Source organism: Lemur catta, chromosome 3, assembly GCF_020740605.2.
Source record: "Lemur catta isolate mLemCat1 chromosome 3, mLemCat1.pri, whole genome shotgun sequence".
NCBI classification, from domain to species: Eukaryota; Metazoa; Chordata; class Mammalia; order Primates; family Lemuridae; genus Lemur; species Lemur catta.
This window is the reverse complement of record NC_059130.1, coordinates 66,251,151-66,268,610: the sequence shown is the minus strand read 5'-3', so window position 1 is coordinate 66,268,610 and position 17,460 is coordinate 66,251,151. Positions and strand designations below refer to the sequence as shown.

General features: G+C 40.0%; 2 protein-coding genes across 5 annotated transcripts in view; one reads left to right on the top strand and one right to left on the bottom strand.

Moving 5' to 3' along the window:
- The window catches only part of AK5 (adenylate kinase 5), a 239,905-nt gene extending 232,225 nt beyond the window's left edge, over nt 1–7,680 (top strand). Inside the window, exon 14 of the mRNA XM_045547719.1 lies at nt 7,549–7,680. Coding sequence (XP_045403675.1) covers nt 7,549–7,617 — 69 coding nt within the window. The 3' untranslated portion in view covers nt 7,618–7,680. The remainder of the gene's footprint in view (nt 1–7,548) is intronic.
- Nucleotides 7,681–13,059: 5,379 nt separating this feature from the next.
- ZZZ3 (zinc finger ZZ-type containing 3) overlaps nt 13,060–17,460 on the bottom strand; it is a 105,273-nt gene continuing 100,872 nt past the window's right edge. For all 4 annotated transcript variants that reach the window (XM_045547717.1, XM_045547715.1, XM_045547718.1 and 1 more), the window contains 3 exons: nt 16,596–16,730; nt 14,637–14,737; nt 13,060–14,340 (listed from right to left, as the gene is read on the bottom strand). In XM_045547717.1, coding sequence (XP_045403673.1) covers nt 14,196–14,340; nt 14,637–14,737; nt 16,596–16,730 — 381 coding nt within the window. In that variant the 3' untranslated portion in view covers nt 13,060–14,195. The remainder of the gene's footprint in view (nt 14,341–14,636; nt 14,738–16,595; nt 16,731–17,460) is intronic.

Genomic DNA, 17,460 nt, shown 5'->3' with positions numbered 1-17,460 from the left:
ATTCGTGGAACTAAAGAGAAAGAGTAGACAAAACGTGCAGTTCCCAAAGCAGTGCCATTGCTTTCCTGATTTAGTAATATGTTCTGTTGGCTGCTGGGTAGAAATATTATCACTGTGACTGCTCTACTTTTCCTTCGAGAGGTCAGGTGAAAACTCAAAAATTTACTATTTCCTGTTCACTTGCTGGTAGCTTTTTAAAAGAATCTTTTTCTATACTGCTCGGGACATCACTTACTGTAGGATTTTATATCAAGTCTCAGACCAAAAGCGTAAATTTTTAAAGTCAGAAGCAAATCTCCATACCTAGTTTCCAGTTAAATACATCAAAACCTCGCACATCCTGACTTTGCTGATTCAGAATTGGGGCCTTTTTGGGAAAAAGGGCATCATGAAACTTACTTTTGACTATTCCTGGAAAAAGTCTTACTGTAAATTATAAGCATTGATTATAGAGTGAACACACCCACATTGGAGGAATATTGCTGTCAAGTTTGCACAGTTGCTGAGGAAGTCTCATTCACACAAAACAGTAAGCTTAATTGCACGGGACTCTTCTCGGTTCACAAAAGACATTAAAAACTAGCACCTTGTAAACAAACTGGTTTAAATTCGCTAAAGCTGTGAGCACCAAGAAAAGTTCCTGTAACTTAGAAAAAGCATTTCATGAGTTGATTCTTTTCTATTTTTTTTTTGAGTTGCAGTTATATAAGAAAATATAAAAGCCACTTGTTCTTCTCATAAAATATTCTCCACATGGGAATTAGAAGAGCAAGGAGAATCCACTTTGAGATTCAGGAAGCATCGAGATAACCTGTGGAGAACCAAAGAAGAAACCTGGAGAGTAGAGAGGATGGTCCCATCCATTCAGCTGGGCTCTCTGTTGCTCCTTAAAAGTCCCATCCAGGAATCCAGACCTTTCCTGTCACACGGGTGTATCCACACTCACATATTAGAAAAAACAAGTTGCCCCACTGCCTTTAGATTTTATTCTCAAAACTTTGCTTCTTGGGCCTGATGAAGATCCCCGCTAGCTTCGTGGATTTCCCCCTAATCCAAGTAAAAGGCTGCTTTTTCCATCTAGAAAGCATGATTATTTGATTTTGTCGCTAAACCTCCCCACACCTTTGGACTCCACAGAGGCAAACACTGTGTCACAGCACGTGACTTTGGTTGGGTAGCAACAAGCAATTTTATTTCATTAAATAAATAAATTTGCCATATTTAAGCCACAAAGCAAAACGAGGAGGGAGGCTTGGGATTGAAACAGGTGGGCAGTGGCCTCACGAGAGCTCTGGGGCCTGGGCCCCCTCCCCAAACGTCAGCCCTGGCTGCTGGAAGGAGACGGGCACCGCCCTCCAGGCCCCCGTGCTCTTGAGCCCGCCATGCCGAAACCAGGCGGCCTGGTTTTTAGAAGAGAGAAACGCCCGTCTGGTCCAGTTTGTGGACCAGAAAATGGGCTCCAAGAGCATATTTCTGCCCCCACAACAGCTCATTTCTGTGAGGAAAGGAGGAAGGAGTGTGGACGTGGAGGATGCATTCTTTTGTTTAACCTTCTCTTTGCCCGCCTAGAGCCGGGCACAGAGGATGCAGGGCCGAGTGCTGACTTGGTCCGCACAGAGCTTTGCCATCCAGCTGGACACGGATACTCCGCTAACCAAACTTAGACTCCCGAACCTTCTCCTGGGCTCATCTGTGCACTTCTTGCAAAATCCAGTTTTAGCAAAGAGCTCTGCTAAATCAGTTTGGGAAGATCCCTTATCCTCAACATCCGATCACCCCAGATACCAGGTCCCTCATCCTCTACCACCCCCCAGGTGACGTCTGGTCACACAGGCCTGTCTTCAGCAAGGATTTCCCTTACTCCTGATGTTACCTTTTTAGAAATTTTACATCCACTGACCCCACCCTGCTCCTTGACTGTAAGTTCCCACTTGCCACGCTGTGTTCAGAGTCGGGCACCATCCCTCCCCCCACTGCACAGTCTTGTTGCCGTCGTCCCCGTACCTATCGTAATGGTCCCGATAAAGTCTTCCTTACCATGCGTTAGAAAGTATCACTGGATAGTTTTTTCTTTAACAGCATACAGATATTTGGGCTAATGCTGGGTTATATCTGACCAGGAAATGGGAAATTGAACATCACTTTGCATCCAGTTGTCTGTGTTGAAAGAGCCGTTAGTCCACTGTGATGGGAAAAAGAGGAGGGTTACACTGTGGACTCAAAGGTTGTAATGAACAAATGTGTTCTCATCAGAGTCTAAAAGAAATTCTGGGTCATGATCAACCGAAATCATGTAACACTGGCATTACGCTGAAGGACCAAGTTATCAATTACAAAAAATGGAGGAAAATAGAACATATGTTCTTTTAAAAAAAAAGTTTTTTGTGCTAGTCAGTGTTAAAAGACACATGATGAGTATTAGATAAGAATATGGGAAACAGAGTCGTGGGTTTCTTTTGGAAGGAAGATGAATTTAGAAAAACATATATATAAGGTTGGGGAGTGTTGGGTAGCATTGGTTACAGAAGATGGATTGGAGAAGAGAAATGTTTCAGGGCCAGTTAGTAGAAAGGGAAACATGTTAAGTCAGTTAAATGCAAGGAACTGGTGGAATTCAGCAAGACACTGGAGAACAGGTAAATAAAGATGACACTGCAAAATACTGACCACCTTGTGAGGACAAGAAATGGCCCAAGAACAGAGCTGGGGCTTGTCCAGGTGAAGCAGGGGCCGTAACTGAGGCTGAAAGGGCCACTGCGGGTGCCCTCGGCCAGGCAATGATGCTGCAATGAGAAAACTCCCATGCAGCTGAGGTAGGAGGCAACTGGGTCAGTCCCTAGTCTGATCAGCTTTCTCTTCTGGGAAAGACCTGGGGTGGATTTGGGGAAGTGTTTGTGCAGAAGACAAACAATTGGATCACTAGAATGAACTTAGTTACGCACAAAAGGGTTGTATTGAGTCTTTGTGCTCATGGAACTTCTTGGGGACCAGAGACCTGACATGTTTCTCACTGATATGATCGTGGATGGTGTAAACAATAGACCAAGTGTTTGTGGCTTCACACCCACCCTCGCTGCAGGGGAGGAAACCCAAGGAGCAGGAGGGTGAGCTAGCAACCCCTTCCTTTCCTGTCCCCTCCCAGGGCTTGATAAGGCAAGGTCAGGTGGCTGTTCAGCAGGGCTGTGGGCAGGAACCGATCTGCTGACCAGGGATGTGAGGAGGGCAGACATCCTAAGGCGTGTCTTGAACATTCAGGTTAAGGGTAATATAGCACTATTCAGGGATAAAAAGGAATGAAGTACTGCACGAATGCAGTATGTGCTACAGCATGTGTGAACCTTGAAAATGTTATGCTAAGTGAAAGAAGCCTGTCACAAAAGACCACGTATCATGATTCCATTTATATAAAATGTCATGAATAGGTACATCTAGAGGCTCTTCATCCCGATGTATTTTTTCAGCCTCTTCTCCTCCTTCCTCCCTCCTCCCCTGACCCCAGCAGCATTTGCTTTGTCCTCAACAAATGACTCGCTGTTTCCTGCAAACTCCAGGTGCCTTCAGACCTCTGTGCCTTTACACATGCCATTCCCTCCGTGGGGAAGGCCCTCTTTCTTTCTTATCAAATCCACGTGTGTCCTTCTAGGCCATCTTCACTGGCAATACCAAACTAAACTGCACACTCCTGATGCCTGCTGAAAGGAGTCTCGTCCCCACTAAAATGTGGAGTCCGGTTTGGGATAGCATAGAGTATCGAGGCTGGAGCCAAACCTGGAGGTTACCAAGTCCTCCTTCAGCCCCGTAACAGAGCAGGGAACTGAGGCCACGAGAGGATGTGTGGCTAGTCCAAGTCCTGAAGCACAACGAGGACAGTACCAGGTCCTTTGCTTTCCCCCTCAAACTTTTTGCAACTCTTTTTTGATTAAGCAAATGTTTATCAAGGATTTGCTATGTGCCTATCTTTTATTATGTCAACCCATTCTTTAAAAACCTGTACAGGGCCCCTCATTGTCGTCAGGTAATAGGGTACATAAGGCTCTTCACAGCCCAACCTCTGCTTACAATTCCAGCTTCACTGCTTGCTACTCTCCCCCTGCCCCGTATTCGACCATCCAGCCATTCGAACTGGTCAACATGCTATAATGTAGTCAGTACGTACAAACACTTTGGAGTCAGAGACCTGGATTTGAAGGAGGTCTCTGCCACTTCCTTAACTATGTGACCTTGGGAAATTTAATTCATCTTTCAGAGCCTCAGTTTCATCATCTATGAAATGGGCATAACAATACCTGTCTTCTAAGATCATTGTTAGGATAACTTGGCTACTTAAAAAGCACTTTTGCGTCATTACTGGTAATGTTTATCATTTTAGATGACCATGGTTATTACCTTCCTCAGGAAGCTTGCCTGCCCTCCCAAGACTGTGCAAGGTGCCACTTTATCCACAGCTCCTGCGGCTTACCTCTTAACAGTGTAAATTCCTGTTAAATGTGTTTGTCTCTACCTTAAGCTGTGAGCTCTCTGGGAGCAGGACCATTGTTTCTTTTTCAGCTTGGTATCTCCAGTACAAAACACCTGTGGGCACGCAGGAAATGCTTTGGTTGAAAGGAAAAGGAGGCAGAGGTGTAGAACTGAGCAAGGTGCTGTGAGGGACAAAGCGGTGGCGAGGGCATAGCCCCTGCCCTCCAGATGGAGAGCCTCTAGCGGGAGAGACAAGTTGCAGATTTTGCTATATTTGATTATCCTTTAAGGACAAAGTATGACACATTTATTGGGAGGAGGAACTTTTTTAAACTTTAAAATTTTTTTAATTTTTAATTTCCATATTGTAAGATATAGTATACATGCAGGAATGCCTAAAAGCGCGATGTACAGTTCAAAGAATAAAACGAACACCCACGTAACTACCATGCTGGTCAAGAAATAGAAGAATTTTGTGGAAGCTTCACCCTGTACGTCTGCTCTATCACTTCTTCCTTCCTCTCCCCAAGAAGTAACCACAATCCTGGCTCCTGTGATCATCATTTCCTTGCTTCTCTTTATGGCTTTATCCCCTGTATGAACCCGTAGCCAATATAATTTAGCTTTGCTTTTTAACTTTATATGGATTGAATCATATTGTATTCATATTCTTTTGAGACTAGCTACTTTCCCCCAACTTTGTGAGATTAATCCATGTTGTTGAATATAGCTGCAGTTTTTTTTCATTGCTATAGTATTCCATATGTATGTCATATGTATGTCGTAATTTGTTTATCCATCTACTGCTGGTGGATATTTGGGATTTTTCCAGTTTGGGAGTCACAACATGGAAGATTTTTTTTTTTTTTCTTTTGAGAATTCCGTCTACCTTTGCAATCAGTGAAGTCCCTAAAGGTTGCAGCTGGAGATGAGGCCTGGAAAGTTGCATTTTAGCGAGTTCTCCCCTACGCTCCTGAGTCTTATGTGGCTCCCCAGGCCTCTACCTCCACCCCCCATTTGTTAGTATTCAATACACCTCCCTCCATGTGGCTTCAACCCACCCGAACACCGCCCTGCCCCCCCCAACACACATACACTTCATCCTTTCCCCAGCTCTTCGGCTGAATAATTTGGCTTCCAGGATGACAGGCTGCTTTGGGAGCTTTCCCTCCCCAGAACTTTGTAGTAGCCCCATTGCACTAAACCAGCACGGCAGCCCTTACCAGCGCCCACTCACTGACCATGGTCTACGTTTTATCAAGGCCAACAGCTGGGTAGAAGCTCTGGTTCAAAGTGGTAATGCCTCATACCAGCATTTCCAAAGTAACTGGAGTGACATTTGTCAAAGTTGATCCTGTGGTGACACATGCCACCAGCATCACCCCAGCCTCCTAGGTGCTTCACCAGGTCTCCATCTTCTGCAGATGTTACATGTGTGATGGAACAAACCTCAGTGGTTGGCGTGATGTTAGGGGAGGGAGGGGGTAATGTCTTCATGCCCAGAAAATCGGCTCCCTTTCCCACTTCCTCTGTTATTGGCTTCTTGTGCTGGCTTATCAATGACCTCGAAGCGGACTTTGCCCTTGGCACCCCTAATCATTGTGGTCCTAGCTTTTGCTTTCGTCTCCACCCCCCTCACCCTCATCCCCCAGCCTCTGCCCTATTCCCACCGTACTCCAAATGCACCCAGAACACTCAGAAGTCTCATTTTAAGCATCTCCAAAGTCTTTCCATGACCCCTAGCAATGCTTTCAACAGGCACTCAGTTGTCGTTATTGTTTCAAATGGACTTTTTTAGAGCAGTTTTAGGTCCATGTTCAGCAAAGTTGAGCATAGGAAGTTCCCATCTACCCTGCCCCCGCACACTATAACCTCCCCAACTGTCAACTTCCCCCAAAGGAGTGGCACATTTGCATCATCCAAAGCCCAGGACTTGCGTGAGGGTTCACTCTTGGTGTACATTCTATGGGTCTGGACCAACGTATGATGACATGTATCTACCACTGTAGTGTCACACAGGACAGTTTCACTGCCCTAAAAATCCTCCGTGCTCTGCCTAGTCATCCCTCCCTACCCCCAACTCCTGACAACCAGTGATCCTTTTACTGTTTCCATAGTTTTGGCTTTTATAGAATGTCATATAGTTGGAACCACACAGTACGTTATGTACCCTTTTCAGAGTGGCTTCTATTACTTAATATGCATTTAAGTTTCCTCCATGTCTTGATAGCTCATTTTATTTCAGCACTGAATATTATTCCATTGTTTGGATGTATCACAGTTTATCCATTAAAATGCTGAAGGACATCTTGGTTGTCAATTATGCATAAAGCTGCTATTAATATAAACAGCGGTGTGCAGGTTTGTGTGTAGACGTTAGGTTTTCAACTCATTTGAGTTAAAAATACCAAGAAGCGCAACTGCTGAAAAGTTTGGTACAGAGTATGTTTAATTTAAGAAACTGCAACACCAGGCTGGGCACAGTGGCTCACGCTTGTAATCCTGGCACTCTGGGAGGCTGAGGCGGGAGGACTGCTTGAGGTCAGGAGTTCAAGACCAGTGTGAGCAAGAGTGAGACCCCATCTCTACTAAAAATAGAAAAAATTAGCTGGGTGTGGTGGCGTGCGCCTGTAGTCCCAACTACTCGGGAGGCTGAGGCAGGATTGCTCGAGCCCAGGAGATTGAGGCTGCTGTGAGCTAGGCTGATGCCACCACACTCTAGCCTGGGTGACAGAGCGAGACTGTATCTCAAAAAAAGAGAAACTGCATCGCCTTCCAAAGTGGCTGTACCATTTTGCATTCCCACCATCAATGAATGAGAGTTCCTATTACACCACATCCTCACCAGTATTTAGTGTTGTCAAGTGTGTTGGATTTTGGCCGTTGTAATAGATGTGTAGTGGTATCTCACTGTTGTTTTAACTTAGGCACCTAGTTTTTAAACTACTTACTTTTTTTCCCTCTGGTTTAGGGAGTTTTGTGTTTTAAAATTTTTCAGAGCAAATTATAAGCAGGTGAGTTTTTTCAGTATTAAAAATGATCTTATTTACAAATAATTCTTAAGACTTTTTTTTTTCCTTTTAAATACAGATAAATGCAGAGGGAACACCAGAGGAAGTTTTTCTTCAACTCTGCACAGCTATTGACTCTATTTTCTGAAGGCGAAGATGCACGTTCATTAAGGAGAGTGGAGAGAAAAACATTAAAAGGTTCACCCCTTAACACAATATGTTTCAAGTTAAACCTTTTGTGTCCTCCTAAATCCTGACGTAACTATTGCTTCCCAGCTAGATCCGTGTGAGAGGTGTCTGGAAACCATGCATGGTGTATTTGTGACTATTAACCTTTTCCTCACACTTGTGAGAGCACCTCAGAGCTGGTCAGTACGTGAACAGCAGCGCAGTGCCAGCCTGTGTCACTTGTGTCCCCAGGCCTTGCTGGAGTCTGACCACTTGGTTCTGCCCTCATCAAGCATCCCTAACTCCACACCACATCTTCCTTCCTTTCCTCAAGATCTACACGCTGCTCCCTGACGAAGGCCCGTACCGTGGGGGCAGGCGTGGGCATCTTCCCTGGTGGCTGGCTTTCTGTTTCCTCCACTCTCATCCACGAGCCAGAGAGTGGGTTGATTAGACCACGTCACATGCACCATGTAGAGGCATCAAGCAAGTAAAATTTGACAGAAATCTTAAAAACGTGAAATTGAATAGCTTTTTTTGAGACAACAGAATCTAGGTCATCAGTAACATTTATTTTTTTGGAAATTGGCTCCTTGGAATACTTTCAGAATGGCTAAGGGAACAAATTTGATAACTGCATAACCCAGTCTCCTCTCTACATGGCAGTGCATTTCAGTAATTATAATCAATGATCAAAAATAATTTGAAAGCATGAAATAATTTATTTCACTGGGCAAGTATCAACTTAGAATTCTGATTTTAAATGATCACCCATTTACTTATTGCCAAGCAAGTAAAAAATACAGTAACAATAACAAAACTGATGTGGGTGGGAAGCGCATGTCAGTAAGTGGTGTTTAGCAGATTTCAATGTTGTATTTGTTCCATATGGGCCTTTTCCAGGGGTTTGCAAACCTTGTCCCATCCATATGCAAAATTGTGTTTCCCTGCATCAAACCAGTGAAATTTGGGTTCTCTTTTGTGCTATCAGTTGTCAAATCAGAGCTTCTTGTATATTCTAAACTGGAAAAACTGCATCTTCCACTCAGTTACTACAAAAGACCCAGAGTTTCAGTTTGCATGATTTTTTTGCTTCAATGGTTGTGCAGATAAGGGTCTATTTCTGGGACAGAATTGTATTTTTAAAATCATTTTTTTCTTGAAATGGATATGTACAAATAAAGTAAATAAAAGACAGGATAACTCTTTTTCTATTTATTTGTAACTCACATCATTCTGGAAAGCATTTGAAGCTTTATTCCAAACAGAATTAGAAGCAAACACAGTAATAGTCAAGATTTACGGTATGCTTATATGGTTTTAATTTTGGCCATAGATCAGTTTTGAACTATTACACAGAGAACTCTCAATGTATTCATGATACACGGTAATTTTCGTATTTCCTTTTTCTCTTGCACTCATTCTTAAACAGAAATGTCAGTGTTCTCTAAAGAAGAAATTAAATTTCTTTGGTTACAATTATGCCTCTATTAACAAAAAGGGGCATGTTCCCACAACTCACACAATTGTCAAATACTTTTGTTACTACCCCAGGTTGTCACACTCTACAGGGGAGCATAAGGAATAGTTGAGCAAATTAGAAAAAAAGGGTTACAGGATGAAAATTATCAGTTGTGCCAGAAAACATAAAATGACTCTTTGTAGGGATTAACATTCTTGAAACACATACCACATGCTGGTAAACACAGTCCCTGGCCACCCCAGCTCTGCCAGCACAGGTAAGGGAAAATGAGACAACAGAGAGGCCCAGCCATGGCTTTTATGGCTGTAGTTAGCAGCTGCCTTGAAAAAAATCAGGAGTGAATGGCTTTGCCCCTGAAGAGTACCTAGAAGAGCAAATCAGATCTTCTACAGAACACATTACTCATTTGAATGGCTTGAAATGGCATCACTACTTTAAAGTTGTAAGATTTCAAAACAGGAAAGGCAAAAGGCCCATTGTTGTATGTATGTAGAAGATATCGGAACACAACCTAAACTCCTTTACAATGATCTACATTCAAGGCCACACCTGATTCCACACCGACACCATCAGCTACTATTACTTTCCTCATGCTTATTTGGCTCAAGCCTCACTGGCCATCTTACTGTTGCCCAAACCAGCCAAACTCTTCACTGGCTCAGGGCCCCTGCTGTTGCTACCATTCTGTCTCTTCCTACAGGTCGTCCACACAGCAAATTCCCTCACTCCATTCAGGTCTCTGTTCAAATTTAACCTTGTCATTTGAAGAGTTCTTTGGTCATTCCATCTAAAATGGTTGGTAGACTCTTCCCCATTCTCCCATTATTTTCCTTCACAGTATTTATCTCTGCTTAAAATTAATTTTTATTTATTTATTGCATGTCTTCTGCATAGACTATAAGCTCCACAAGGGCAAGGCTTTGTATAGCCAGTCCCACACACAGGAATTATTACTCAGTGTTAACATATTTAAAAATTCTCTGTACCTCCAGTTTTCTCATGTATATAGGAGAGAACATAATAGTAACCAACCTCACAGAGGAGCTGTGAGGATTAAACAAGTCAATAATACTAGTTCCTACTGCTCAATGAAGGGTGGTTCCTTGTCAACATCTAGTGTTTCACGTTCACAATTGGGACTAGGACACAGAATTCCCACTGTAGTGTCCCTTGCATTACATCACTCTAAACACATGGCAGAGAATCAAGACACATGGCCTAACGGGGGTCCCACAGAGGAAAAAACTCTTCTCAGCCACCTGGGTTGAACCACGTTTTCCAGATAAGAGAGAATCCAATTTCCTTGTCCTCTCAGAGGCCTGTAAAGATCTCCAGAGGCAAGCTAAGACTCTCATAGACACATTCAGGCATAGGTGGTATCTCCTAACTTCCAAGAGAAAAAAATGTAACCAAAATGTTGGTCATACAACCAACAAATATCTATCGAGAATCTATCAAAAGTCAGGCCCTAGAGATACAGAGAGACATGGATGGTCTCTGTTGTAATGGAACTAAATGTGACATAACTCTCAAAAATCCAGTTAACTAGCTACATGAACTGTGAAAAAGAGGTTAATTATGCTTCCTCTTCAATCATATAAACAGAAGCACATTTTTTGTCGAAGTAAGAAATAAAAACAAACACTTTACAGCTTAAAAAGGACAATACCTTCTGAAGCTTGTGGAAAATACCTACTGGAATCTGGAGACTTTCAATTCTATCCAGTGCACCTAGAACAATGGACTTCAAACTCTGTTGTCCACAGTAAGAAATACAGTTTATATAGCACACCACATATTTATAACTGAAAAAGACATTTCACAAAATAATACTTATCCTTACTACATGTGATGTATCGTTTTCTCCATTTCATTTTTTAAAAAAACGTTCCTCACACCTCAGTAAATTGTTGTGTTCTGTGATTAAACAAAAGGGGGAAGGGGAGAAAAACAGACAAGGCATACTATTAAGTGAGAAGCACCCACCATGCATGGAAAAAATCCTACCCAAGGCATGAGATACAAGCCTTAGTCCCAACTTTGCCCAAAGCCATATGACCACATTTGCTGCCAAATTAGAATATGAAAATTCATGTATGTTGTTTTTCTAATTCACAATGGCAGAACATTTCAGTGCTTTTTCCTCACCCATAGATATGCTTCTATTCTGTACTACAAACCCGGACATACGCTTAGGTTTGTACTCTGGGAACCACACCAGGAAAAAAGAATGTAAGGCAAACCCTGAACATCTCCACTCCTAACACTTTAGTGATGCCCGACACAAAGGAAATATTCTTCCTTGGGAAATAGGGTAGTGAGGCAGACATGACTCTAGAGTGATCTCTCTAGGCCAAAGTCCAAGCATCATCCCACTTTACTAACTATATGACCTTGGGCAAGTTATTTAACCTCTCTCTGCCTAGATTTCCTCATACGAAAACAGGATAATAAAAGAACCTGCCTTATAGGGTTGTTGACAATTAGTTACTATATGCTTGCTTGGCACATAGTAAGTACTATATCAGTGTTTGTTATTATTAGTGCTTCACAACAAAGGAAATCTCCTCTGCCTAAACCTTAGGCAGCAGTTTTAGATGTCATTAAAAGTTTCTTCAGTTATTAGCAAGTAACTTGAGCACAATATATCAGGAAATAGATTTTTAACCTACTGAATACCACTTAGTAAGAAATTCTTCAACAAGTAGATCTCGTACAGTCTGTTGTCACTTACAGCCAATACTTCTTTAGGCAGCTGGAAAGCCTACTGGCACATGACAGCCCTGTCCATTCCTGCAACCTGCAAATTAAAACAACAGATACTACCTACTACTATACTATCCTTTAGGGCCTTTTAAAGCCATGGAGGCTATTTGCTTGGAGCTGAAAAATGCAAAATAAACACATCTTCTGCTCAAGCAGAAAATAATCCTCTTTACCAAAGCTTCAAAATATTTGCTCTTAAAAATGCATTCAATTGGTTTGTCTGTTCTGTTTGTATTACAACTATATCACTCATAGCCCTATTCCACAGCATACCTCATACTTCATGGAATTTTTGAATAGATCTGAATAGTTCTCCAAAATTAATTGGCATTATTTCTATACAAACACAGAAGTTACCATCAACTGCTATTGTCTTGCTTAATTACAGGTTGAAAGATCTTCTGGCATATTCACATAACATTTAATATCAAAATGCCCAGAATTCTAACAATTCCCCTCTTCTCCCAACTAATAATTCCAGGGTGAGAAGTTTTAAGCTCAAGTCCATTTACTTTTCCATCTGATATACTGTATCTATATCATCAGTGATCTATAATCAATATATTACTTTAAAATTCTCATTTCTATATTTAAAATTCTGTTACTTTTTCATTTAAAAAAATTCAGGGTATGAATTTAGTACCTGTTATGTATTAAAGAGAATTAGTAAATAATGTTCTCTTGATTTAAAATAGGAAAAAACAGATGACTCTAAAAATTGGGTCAGGTATAACACTTAATCAGTCTTAGAATATTTATACTATCTTTTCCTATAGTCAATAATAATTTTCAAGAAACAAGGTGATTTTCAAAAACTGTATGTTTAAATACATGGGGCTTATTTTCATCAAAAACAACCAGAATAAAATTTTTCAACTTAAGATTAGTTTTCACATCAGGGCAGTAAGAATTGCCACCTTCTTTAACCAAGTCTGTGTTTCTTTTTTGTAAGCTAGTTTAATTTAGTGTTTTAGCACATACTGAGTGAAAATATTATCTTTTGCAGGGTTTCTCAAGTTCACCCTTTTTTCCATAATATATTCTGTATTATAAAGGACAGAGAGAAAACCCTTATATATGGTAAAGCAAAAACTTTAAAAAACCAATTTCTGGTTTTAACACTGGTAAAAAATCCAAAATCTAACCAAAAGGAAGTCACAAACAAGCATTCTATAATATAAACAGACAGTATCCACATAGTTTATTTCTCACAGTTCTCCTGACAAATGAACATTATTCAAGAACATACTGTATACACAGATAAGAAACATACAAAATGTTTTAAATGATGCACAACAAAATCCAGCAGTATAAAAGAATGCATGTGAACTCTTGCTCACTGTGCAGACTAAATTTAATCACTTGTTTAAATAGTAATAAAAATACAATCTTTTATGGATCTTGGGCAGACTACAAAAGAGGGAAATTATTATCATATATATGATTTTTATATTAGGCAGTTTTCTTTGATGAGTTGTATTGACAACTCCAAATACAGAGGCAGAAGGCTGTGTATTTTAAAGGAATTAATGTTGTGAATTAGAGACTTTACACAGTTACTACCACTGGCACTTTTCACCATAGTTTGTACACATCACATGATCATCTTATATAACATTACATTTAAAAAATATATCTGAGTGACAATTTTATAACATTCACACACCATGAGCTGGTTAAGGAAGCAATGCCACAGCTGCCTCCTGTAGTGCTTCACTGTTGGTAATAAGAACAGTTCATTGTGGTTAAAAGAAATTAGATATCAATATGGTTAAGCAGCTCCAATTTACTAAAGGCCATCAATGACCACCACTGGGACAGTGAGTTCTTTTAAAGTGTACATCCTAGAAGCAAACACCATCATTGGTTAAAACTTTGTCTAAAGAAGTCAGTTTCTGTGCTGAAAACTATTTTCACAAAACTGAAAGCTACTAAACTGTTTTAATATAAATACTTTGTCTTCTCATTATCATATTTATGACTGAGTTCTTTGAAACCTTTGGAATTTACTCTCTCTTTATGTGTGCTCTCGTTTCCATCTCACCCATTTAAGATCACCACCTAAAAGGCTTTAAGGTAGTGGTGACAAATTCACCAGGGATCCCCTTTGCTCACCAGGGTGTTCGGCTGCTGAACAGTGATCTAGAGCCGCACGGTGCAGAGCTGTACTTGACGAGAACACTCAGGAGGCTCTCATGCTGAGTGTCATTTCAGGGAAAGCAGAGAATCTTTCCAAACTGTGCACATAATTAACAATGATACCATTGCTATGTGTTGAAGAGGACTAGTAAATGATGGTCTCTTCCATGTCATCTGTTTGCTGGAAAGTAGTTTGGGTCAAGGTAATTATAACTGGTGCCCTGGGACACACAGTAGTCTCTGTCTAAGAATGTCTCTGACCTATAAATAGGTTCTAATTGGTGATCTTCCTTGTGAATATCTGTCTCGTGTAGGCTGCAAAGAAAAAAAACACAGATACATACAAACACATCATTAGATGGAAGTGGATGCATTTTGGTCTATATATTCCAAAACTTCACAGCTCTACCTGTTGAAATCCATTAATCTATCAAAATCTCTAATGGAAAGTTACTTGACATGTTCAGGAAAAAATTTAATTGCTTACAACAACAAAGTTTAGTTCACTAAGTGTGACTATTTTCTAAGAAGTTTAGAAATCAAATTCACTAATGGCTGAGAAGCACTTTTCTTACCAAAATTTAAGACTGACAATGAAAAAAAACATTTACCAGTCTGAACAAGAATCACAGAAATCCAAAGACATTTCTGGAGGACAATCCTGGCAGTGCCACCGAACACCCTGGATAGGTTCTACGCCACAGTTATCACACTGTAACAGATTCAAAGAAAAAAAGTATTAGACTATGTTGTTTCACAGCTCTTAAATTTTCTGCTGGGAAACACACATACACATAGACATCTCCTCGCTTCCCAAGCACAGAACAGTGGTATAACACAAAAATGGTTATAAGTTAGATACAATTTCTAGCAAACTAGGTAAAATTCCATCTACTCAAGATCAAGATAGAGGTGGGTGAGAGAGAGATTAGAAAATCTTCAATCTGCTTTATTTATTTTTTAAAAAGTTAAGTAAATCATCCCTAACTTGGGCATTTTGTTATTGGTAACCATCTACCTGAAAAGTAACTCAGACCAGTGCACGATTTTGAATGAGAAACACTGACTCAATACCACAGTTAAAACTATCCAAATATGTTACAGAACTGTTTTAACAGGTTATTGTAGCTAACATAAACCCAGGCAACCATAAAATCCTCTCTAAACTTTTGTCTTACTGAATCACTCTACCAAGGCTAAAAAGGCTCTTAATGACCAATGCCCACCGTGTCAAAAGGCAGATCTAGCTCTTTCTTGGTGCAGTAGCCCTCAGTGTTCTGTGTAATTTTAGAAATAAAAATAAATGTCATTTCTAGTTTCTTTGATCATGAGGCCAACTAGAGTGGCTGACAGACTGGCAAACAAGCTGTCGTTGGGTCTTGCAGCAAAATTATGAGAAGTGGCAAGAGTTTTCTCTTGAAAGGCCAGAGCTGCCAGTTAGGAAAATCTCTAATGGAGAAATAGGATCACTGAAAGATCAAGAGGGAAAACCATTTAATATAGCATAGCTAATATACCTCTAGAGGATCAGAGGTATAATTTCATTTTCAATTTAATCAGTCACAGCACACATCAATCCTTTTATATATACCAGCAACGCCACCGAGTTCATGGTCTCAATATACTTCTTCCAATCCAACCAAGTACACTCAATTCTGTTGCCTTAAGTTTCCCAAACCCGTCAATCTCTACTTCCACAGCCACTAGTCAAGTTCAGGACACTTTCATCTTTTGTCTAAATTACGAAAAGAATAACTAACCGGTCCCTTTGCCTCCAGTCTTGCCTTCTAATTCAGTCTCCATAGTATGGCCAGAATGATCTTCTTCCCCCCTTCCCTTAATTATTATTATTTAATAACATACATGAATATAGTATTGTTTTACAGAATTTAACAATGTAATCATCAGGAAGTAAAAGCTGTTCAACTGTAAACCTACTGCTTTTGTAAAGGTTATCAATATTAATTAATAGTTTAAGAAACTAGAATGCTATTTCTGAAATGCAAATTTCATGTTACTCTGCTTAAAATCTTTCAATGGTTCTCCCAATTTCCAAGGCACCATAGCAGCTTCTGACTACTCTCCAGTTGTACTCAACTATTTTGTTTAAATTCTCTAAATTCCTTATGAGAATGAAAACAGCATAAGGGCAGGAACTGAGTCCATCTTGTTTACTGCTGAATCTCTAGCACTTAGCAAAGTGCCTGGAATATAATGGGTATTTCAAAATTTTGTGGAATGAGTGGATGTATTTCTGTTAGCGAGAGGGGAAAAAACCATTTCTGATCCACGAACAACGGCAACAACAAAAAGAAACAGCTAAACAAAAACCTCTCCCATATTTTATCTCAAATTATAGGTATCTGTGCATTTTGTCTTCATGCTACTGAATCATAAACCTCTTGACATCAGGAACTACAGCACACTACTTTGTATAAATTAATGGGATGAGGAAAACTTTTTCCTACATGCTTAGAAGTTTTGGAGTTTACCAATCCAGAAACCACTTTAAAGTGTATCTTATCATTCTTTTAAAAATTAAATGAATACAAAGATTAAGTAGAATTTACCTTGAAGCCCACATGTTGCACAAATCCACTTTCAGCTTGCATTTGCTGAAGTTTCTGCTTCTTTAACTTTTTAAACTGTAATAGTTCTTTATATTCAGGTAAATTCCTATACATGATAGGAATACTTTCTTCATCCTATTAAAAAGAACAAAACTGTTAGCTGATAATTAAAATGAACTAAGTGTAAGAAATACTGATAGAGTATTTTTCTATTGATAAGATGTTTTTTACTTTTAAGGTATCTTTTAGGGCTCACAGAAAGTGCTGCTATTAGCAATATTTTACACTAATACTTCTGGAGGAGTTTTTTAATGTATTAATAATTCTAAATTGCAGTAGACTACCTCATAATGCAGATACAAGGGGAACATGCCATACACTAAATGCAAGCCCAACCCTACTGCTATACGTTCATGCCCACTCGAGTGACTCTTTATCTATTTCTCCCTGGTCTACAGAAGTTTCTCTTTTCCACAGATTTTTACATTTGCTCCTGTAAACATGATATTTTCTTAATAACAAGCAAACCAATCTCTGCCTTTGTTTTCTGCTCTTTACTCCCAATAATCAAAACAGTACATTTCTCTTACTCAAGGAGATGAACTGAGTTAAAAAGAGGACTATTTAGAATAGACTGTGAAAGAAATGAATAGTCAAAACTATATAAATATATTAAGTTGAAATAAAAAGTTCATTTACGATTCCAAACTTTTAGATACATATGTTCAAGACCTCTTCCCCCAAATTGACTAGTAATTTTATATTCAAAGAGCAAAATCTATTTAAAATTGCTGAGAACACTGCTCATCCTCCTGGGCATCTTCAAGATCCTCACGGATGCCCAATCCCCTATTTTTACCCTCCA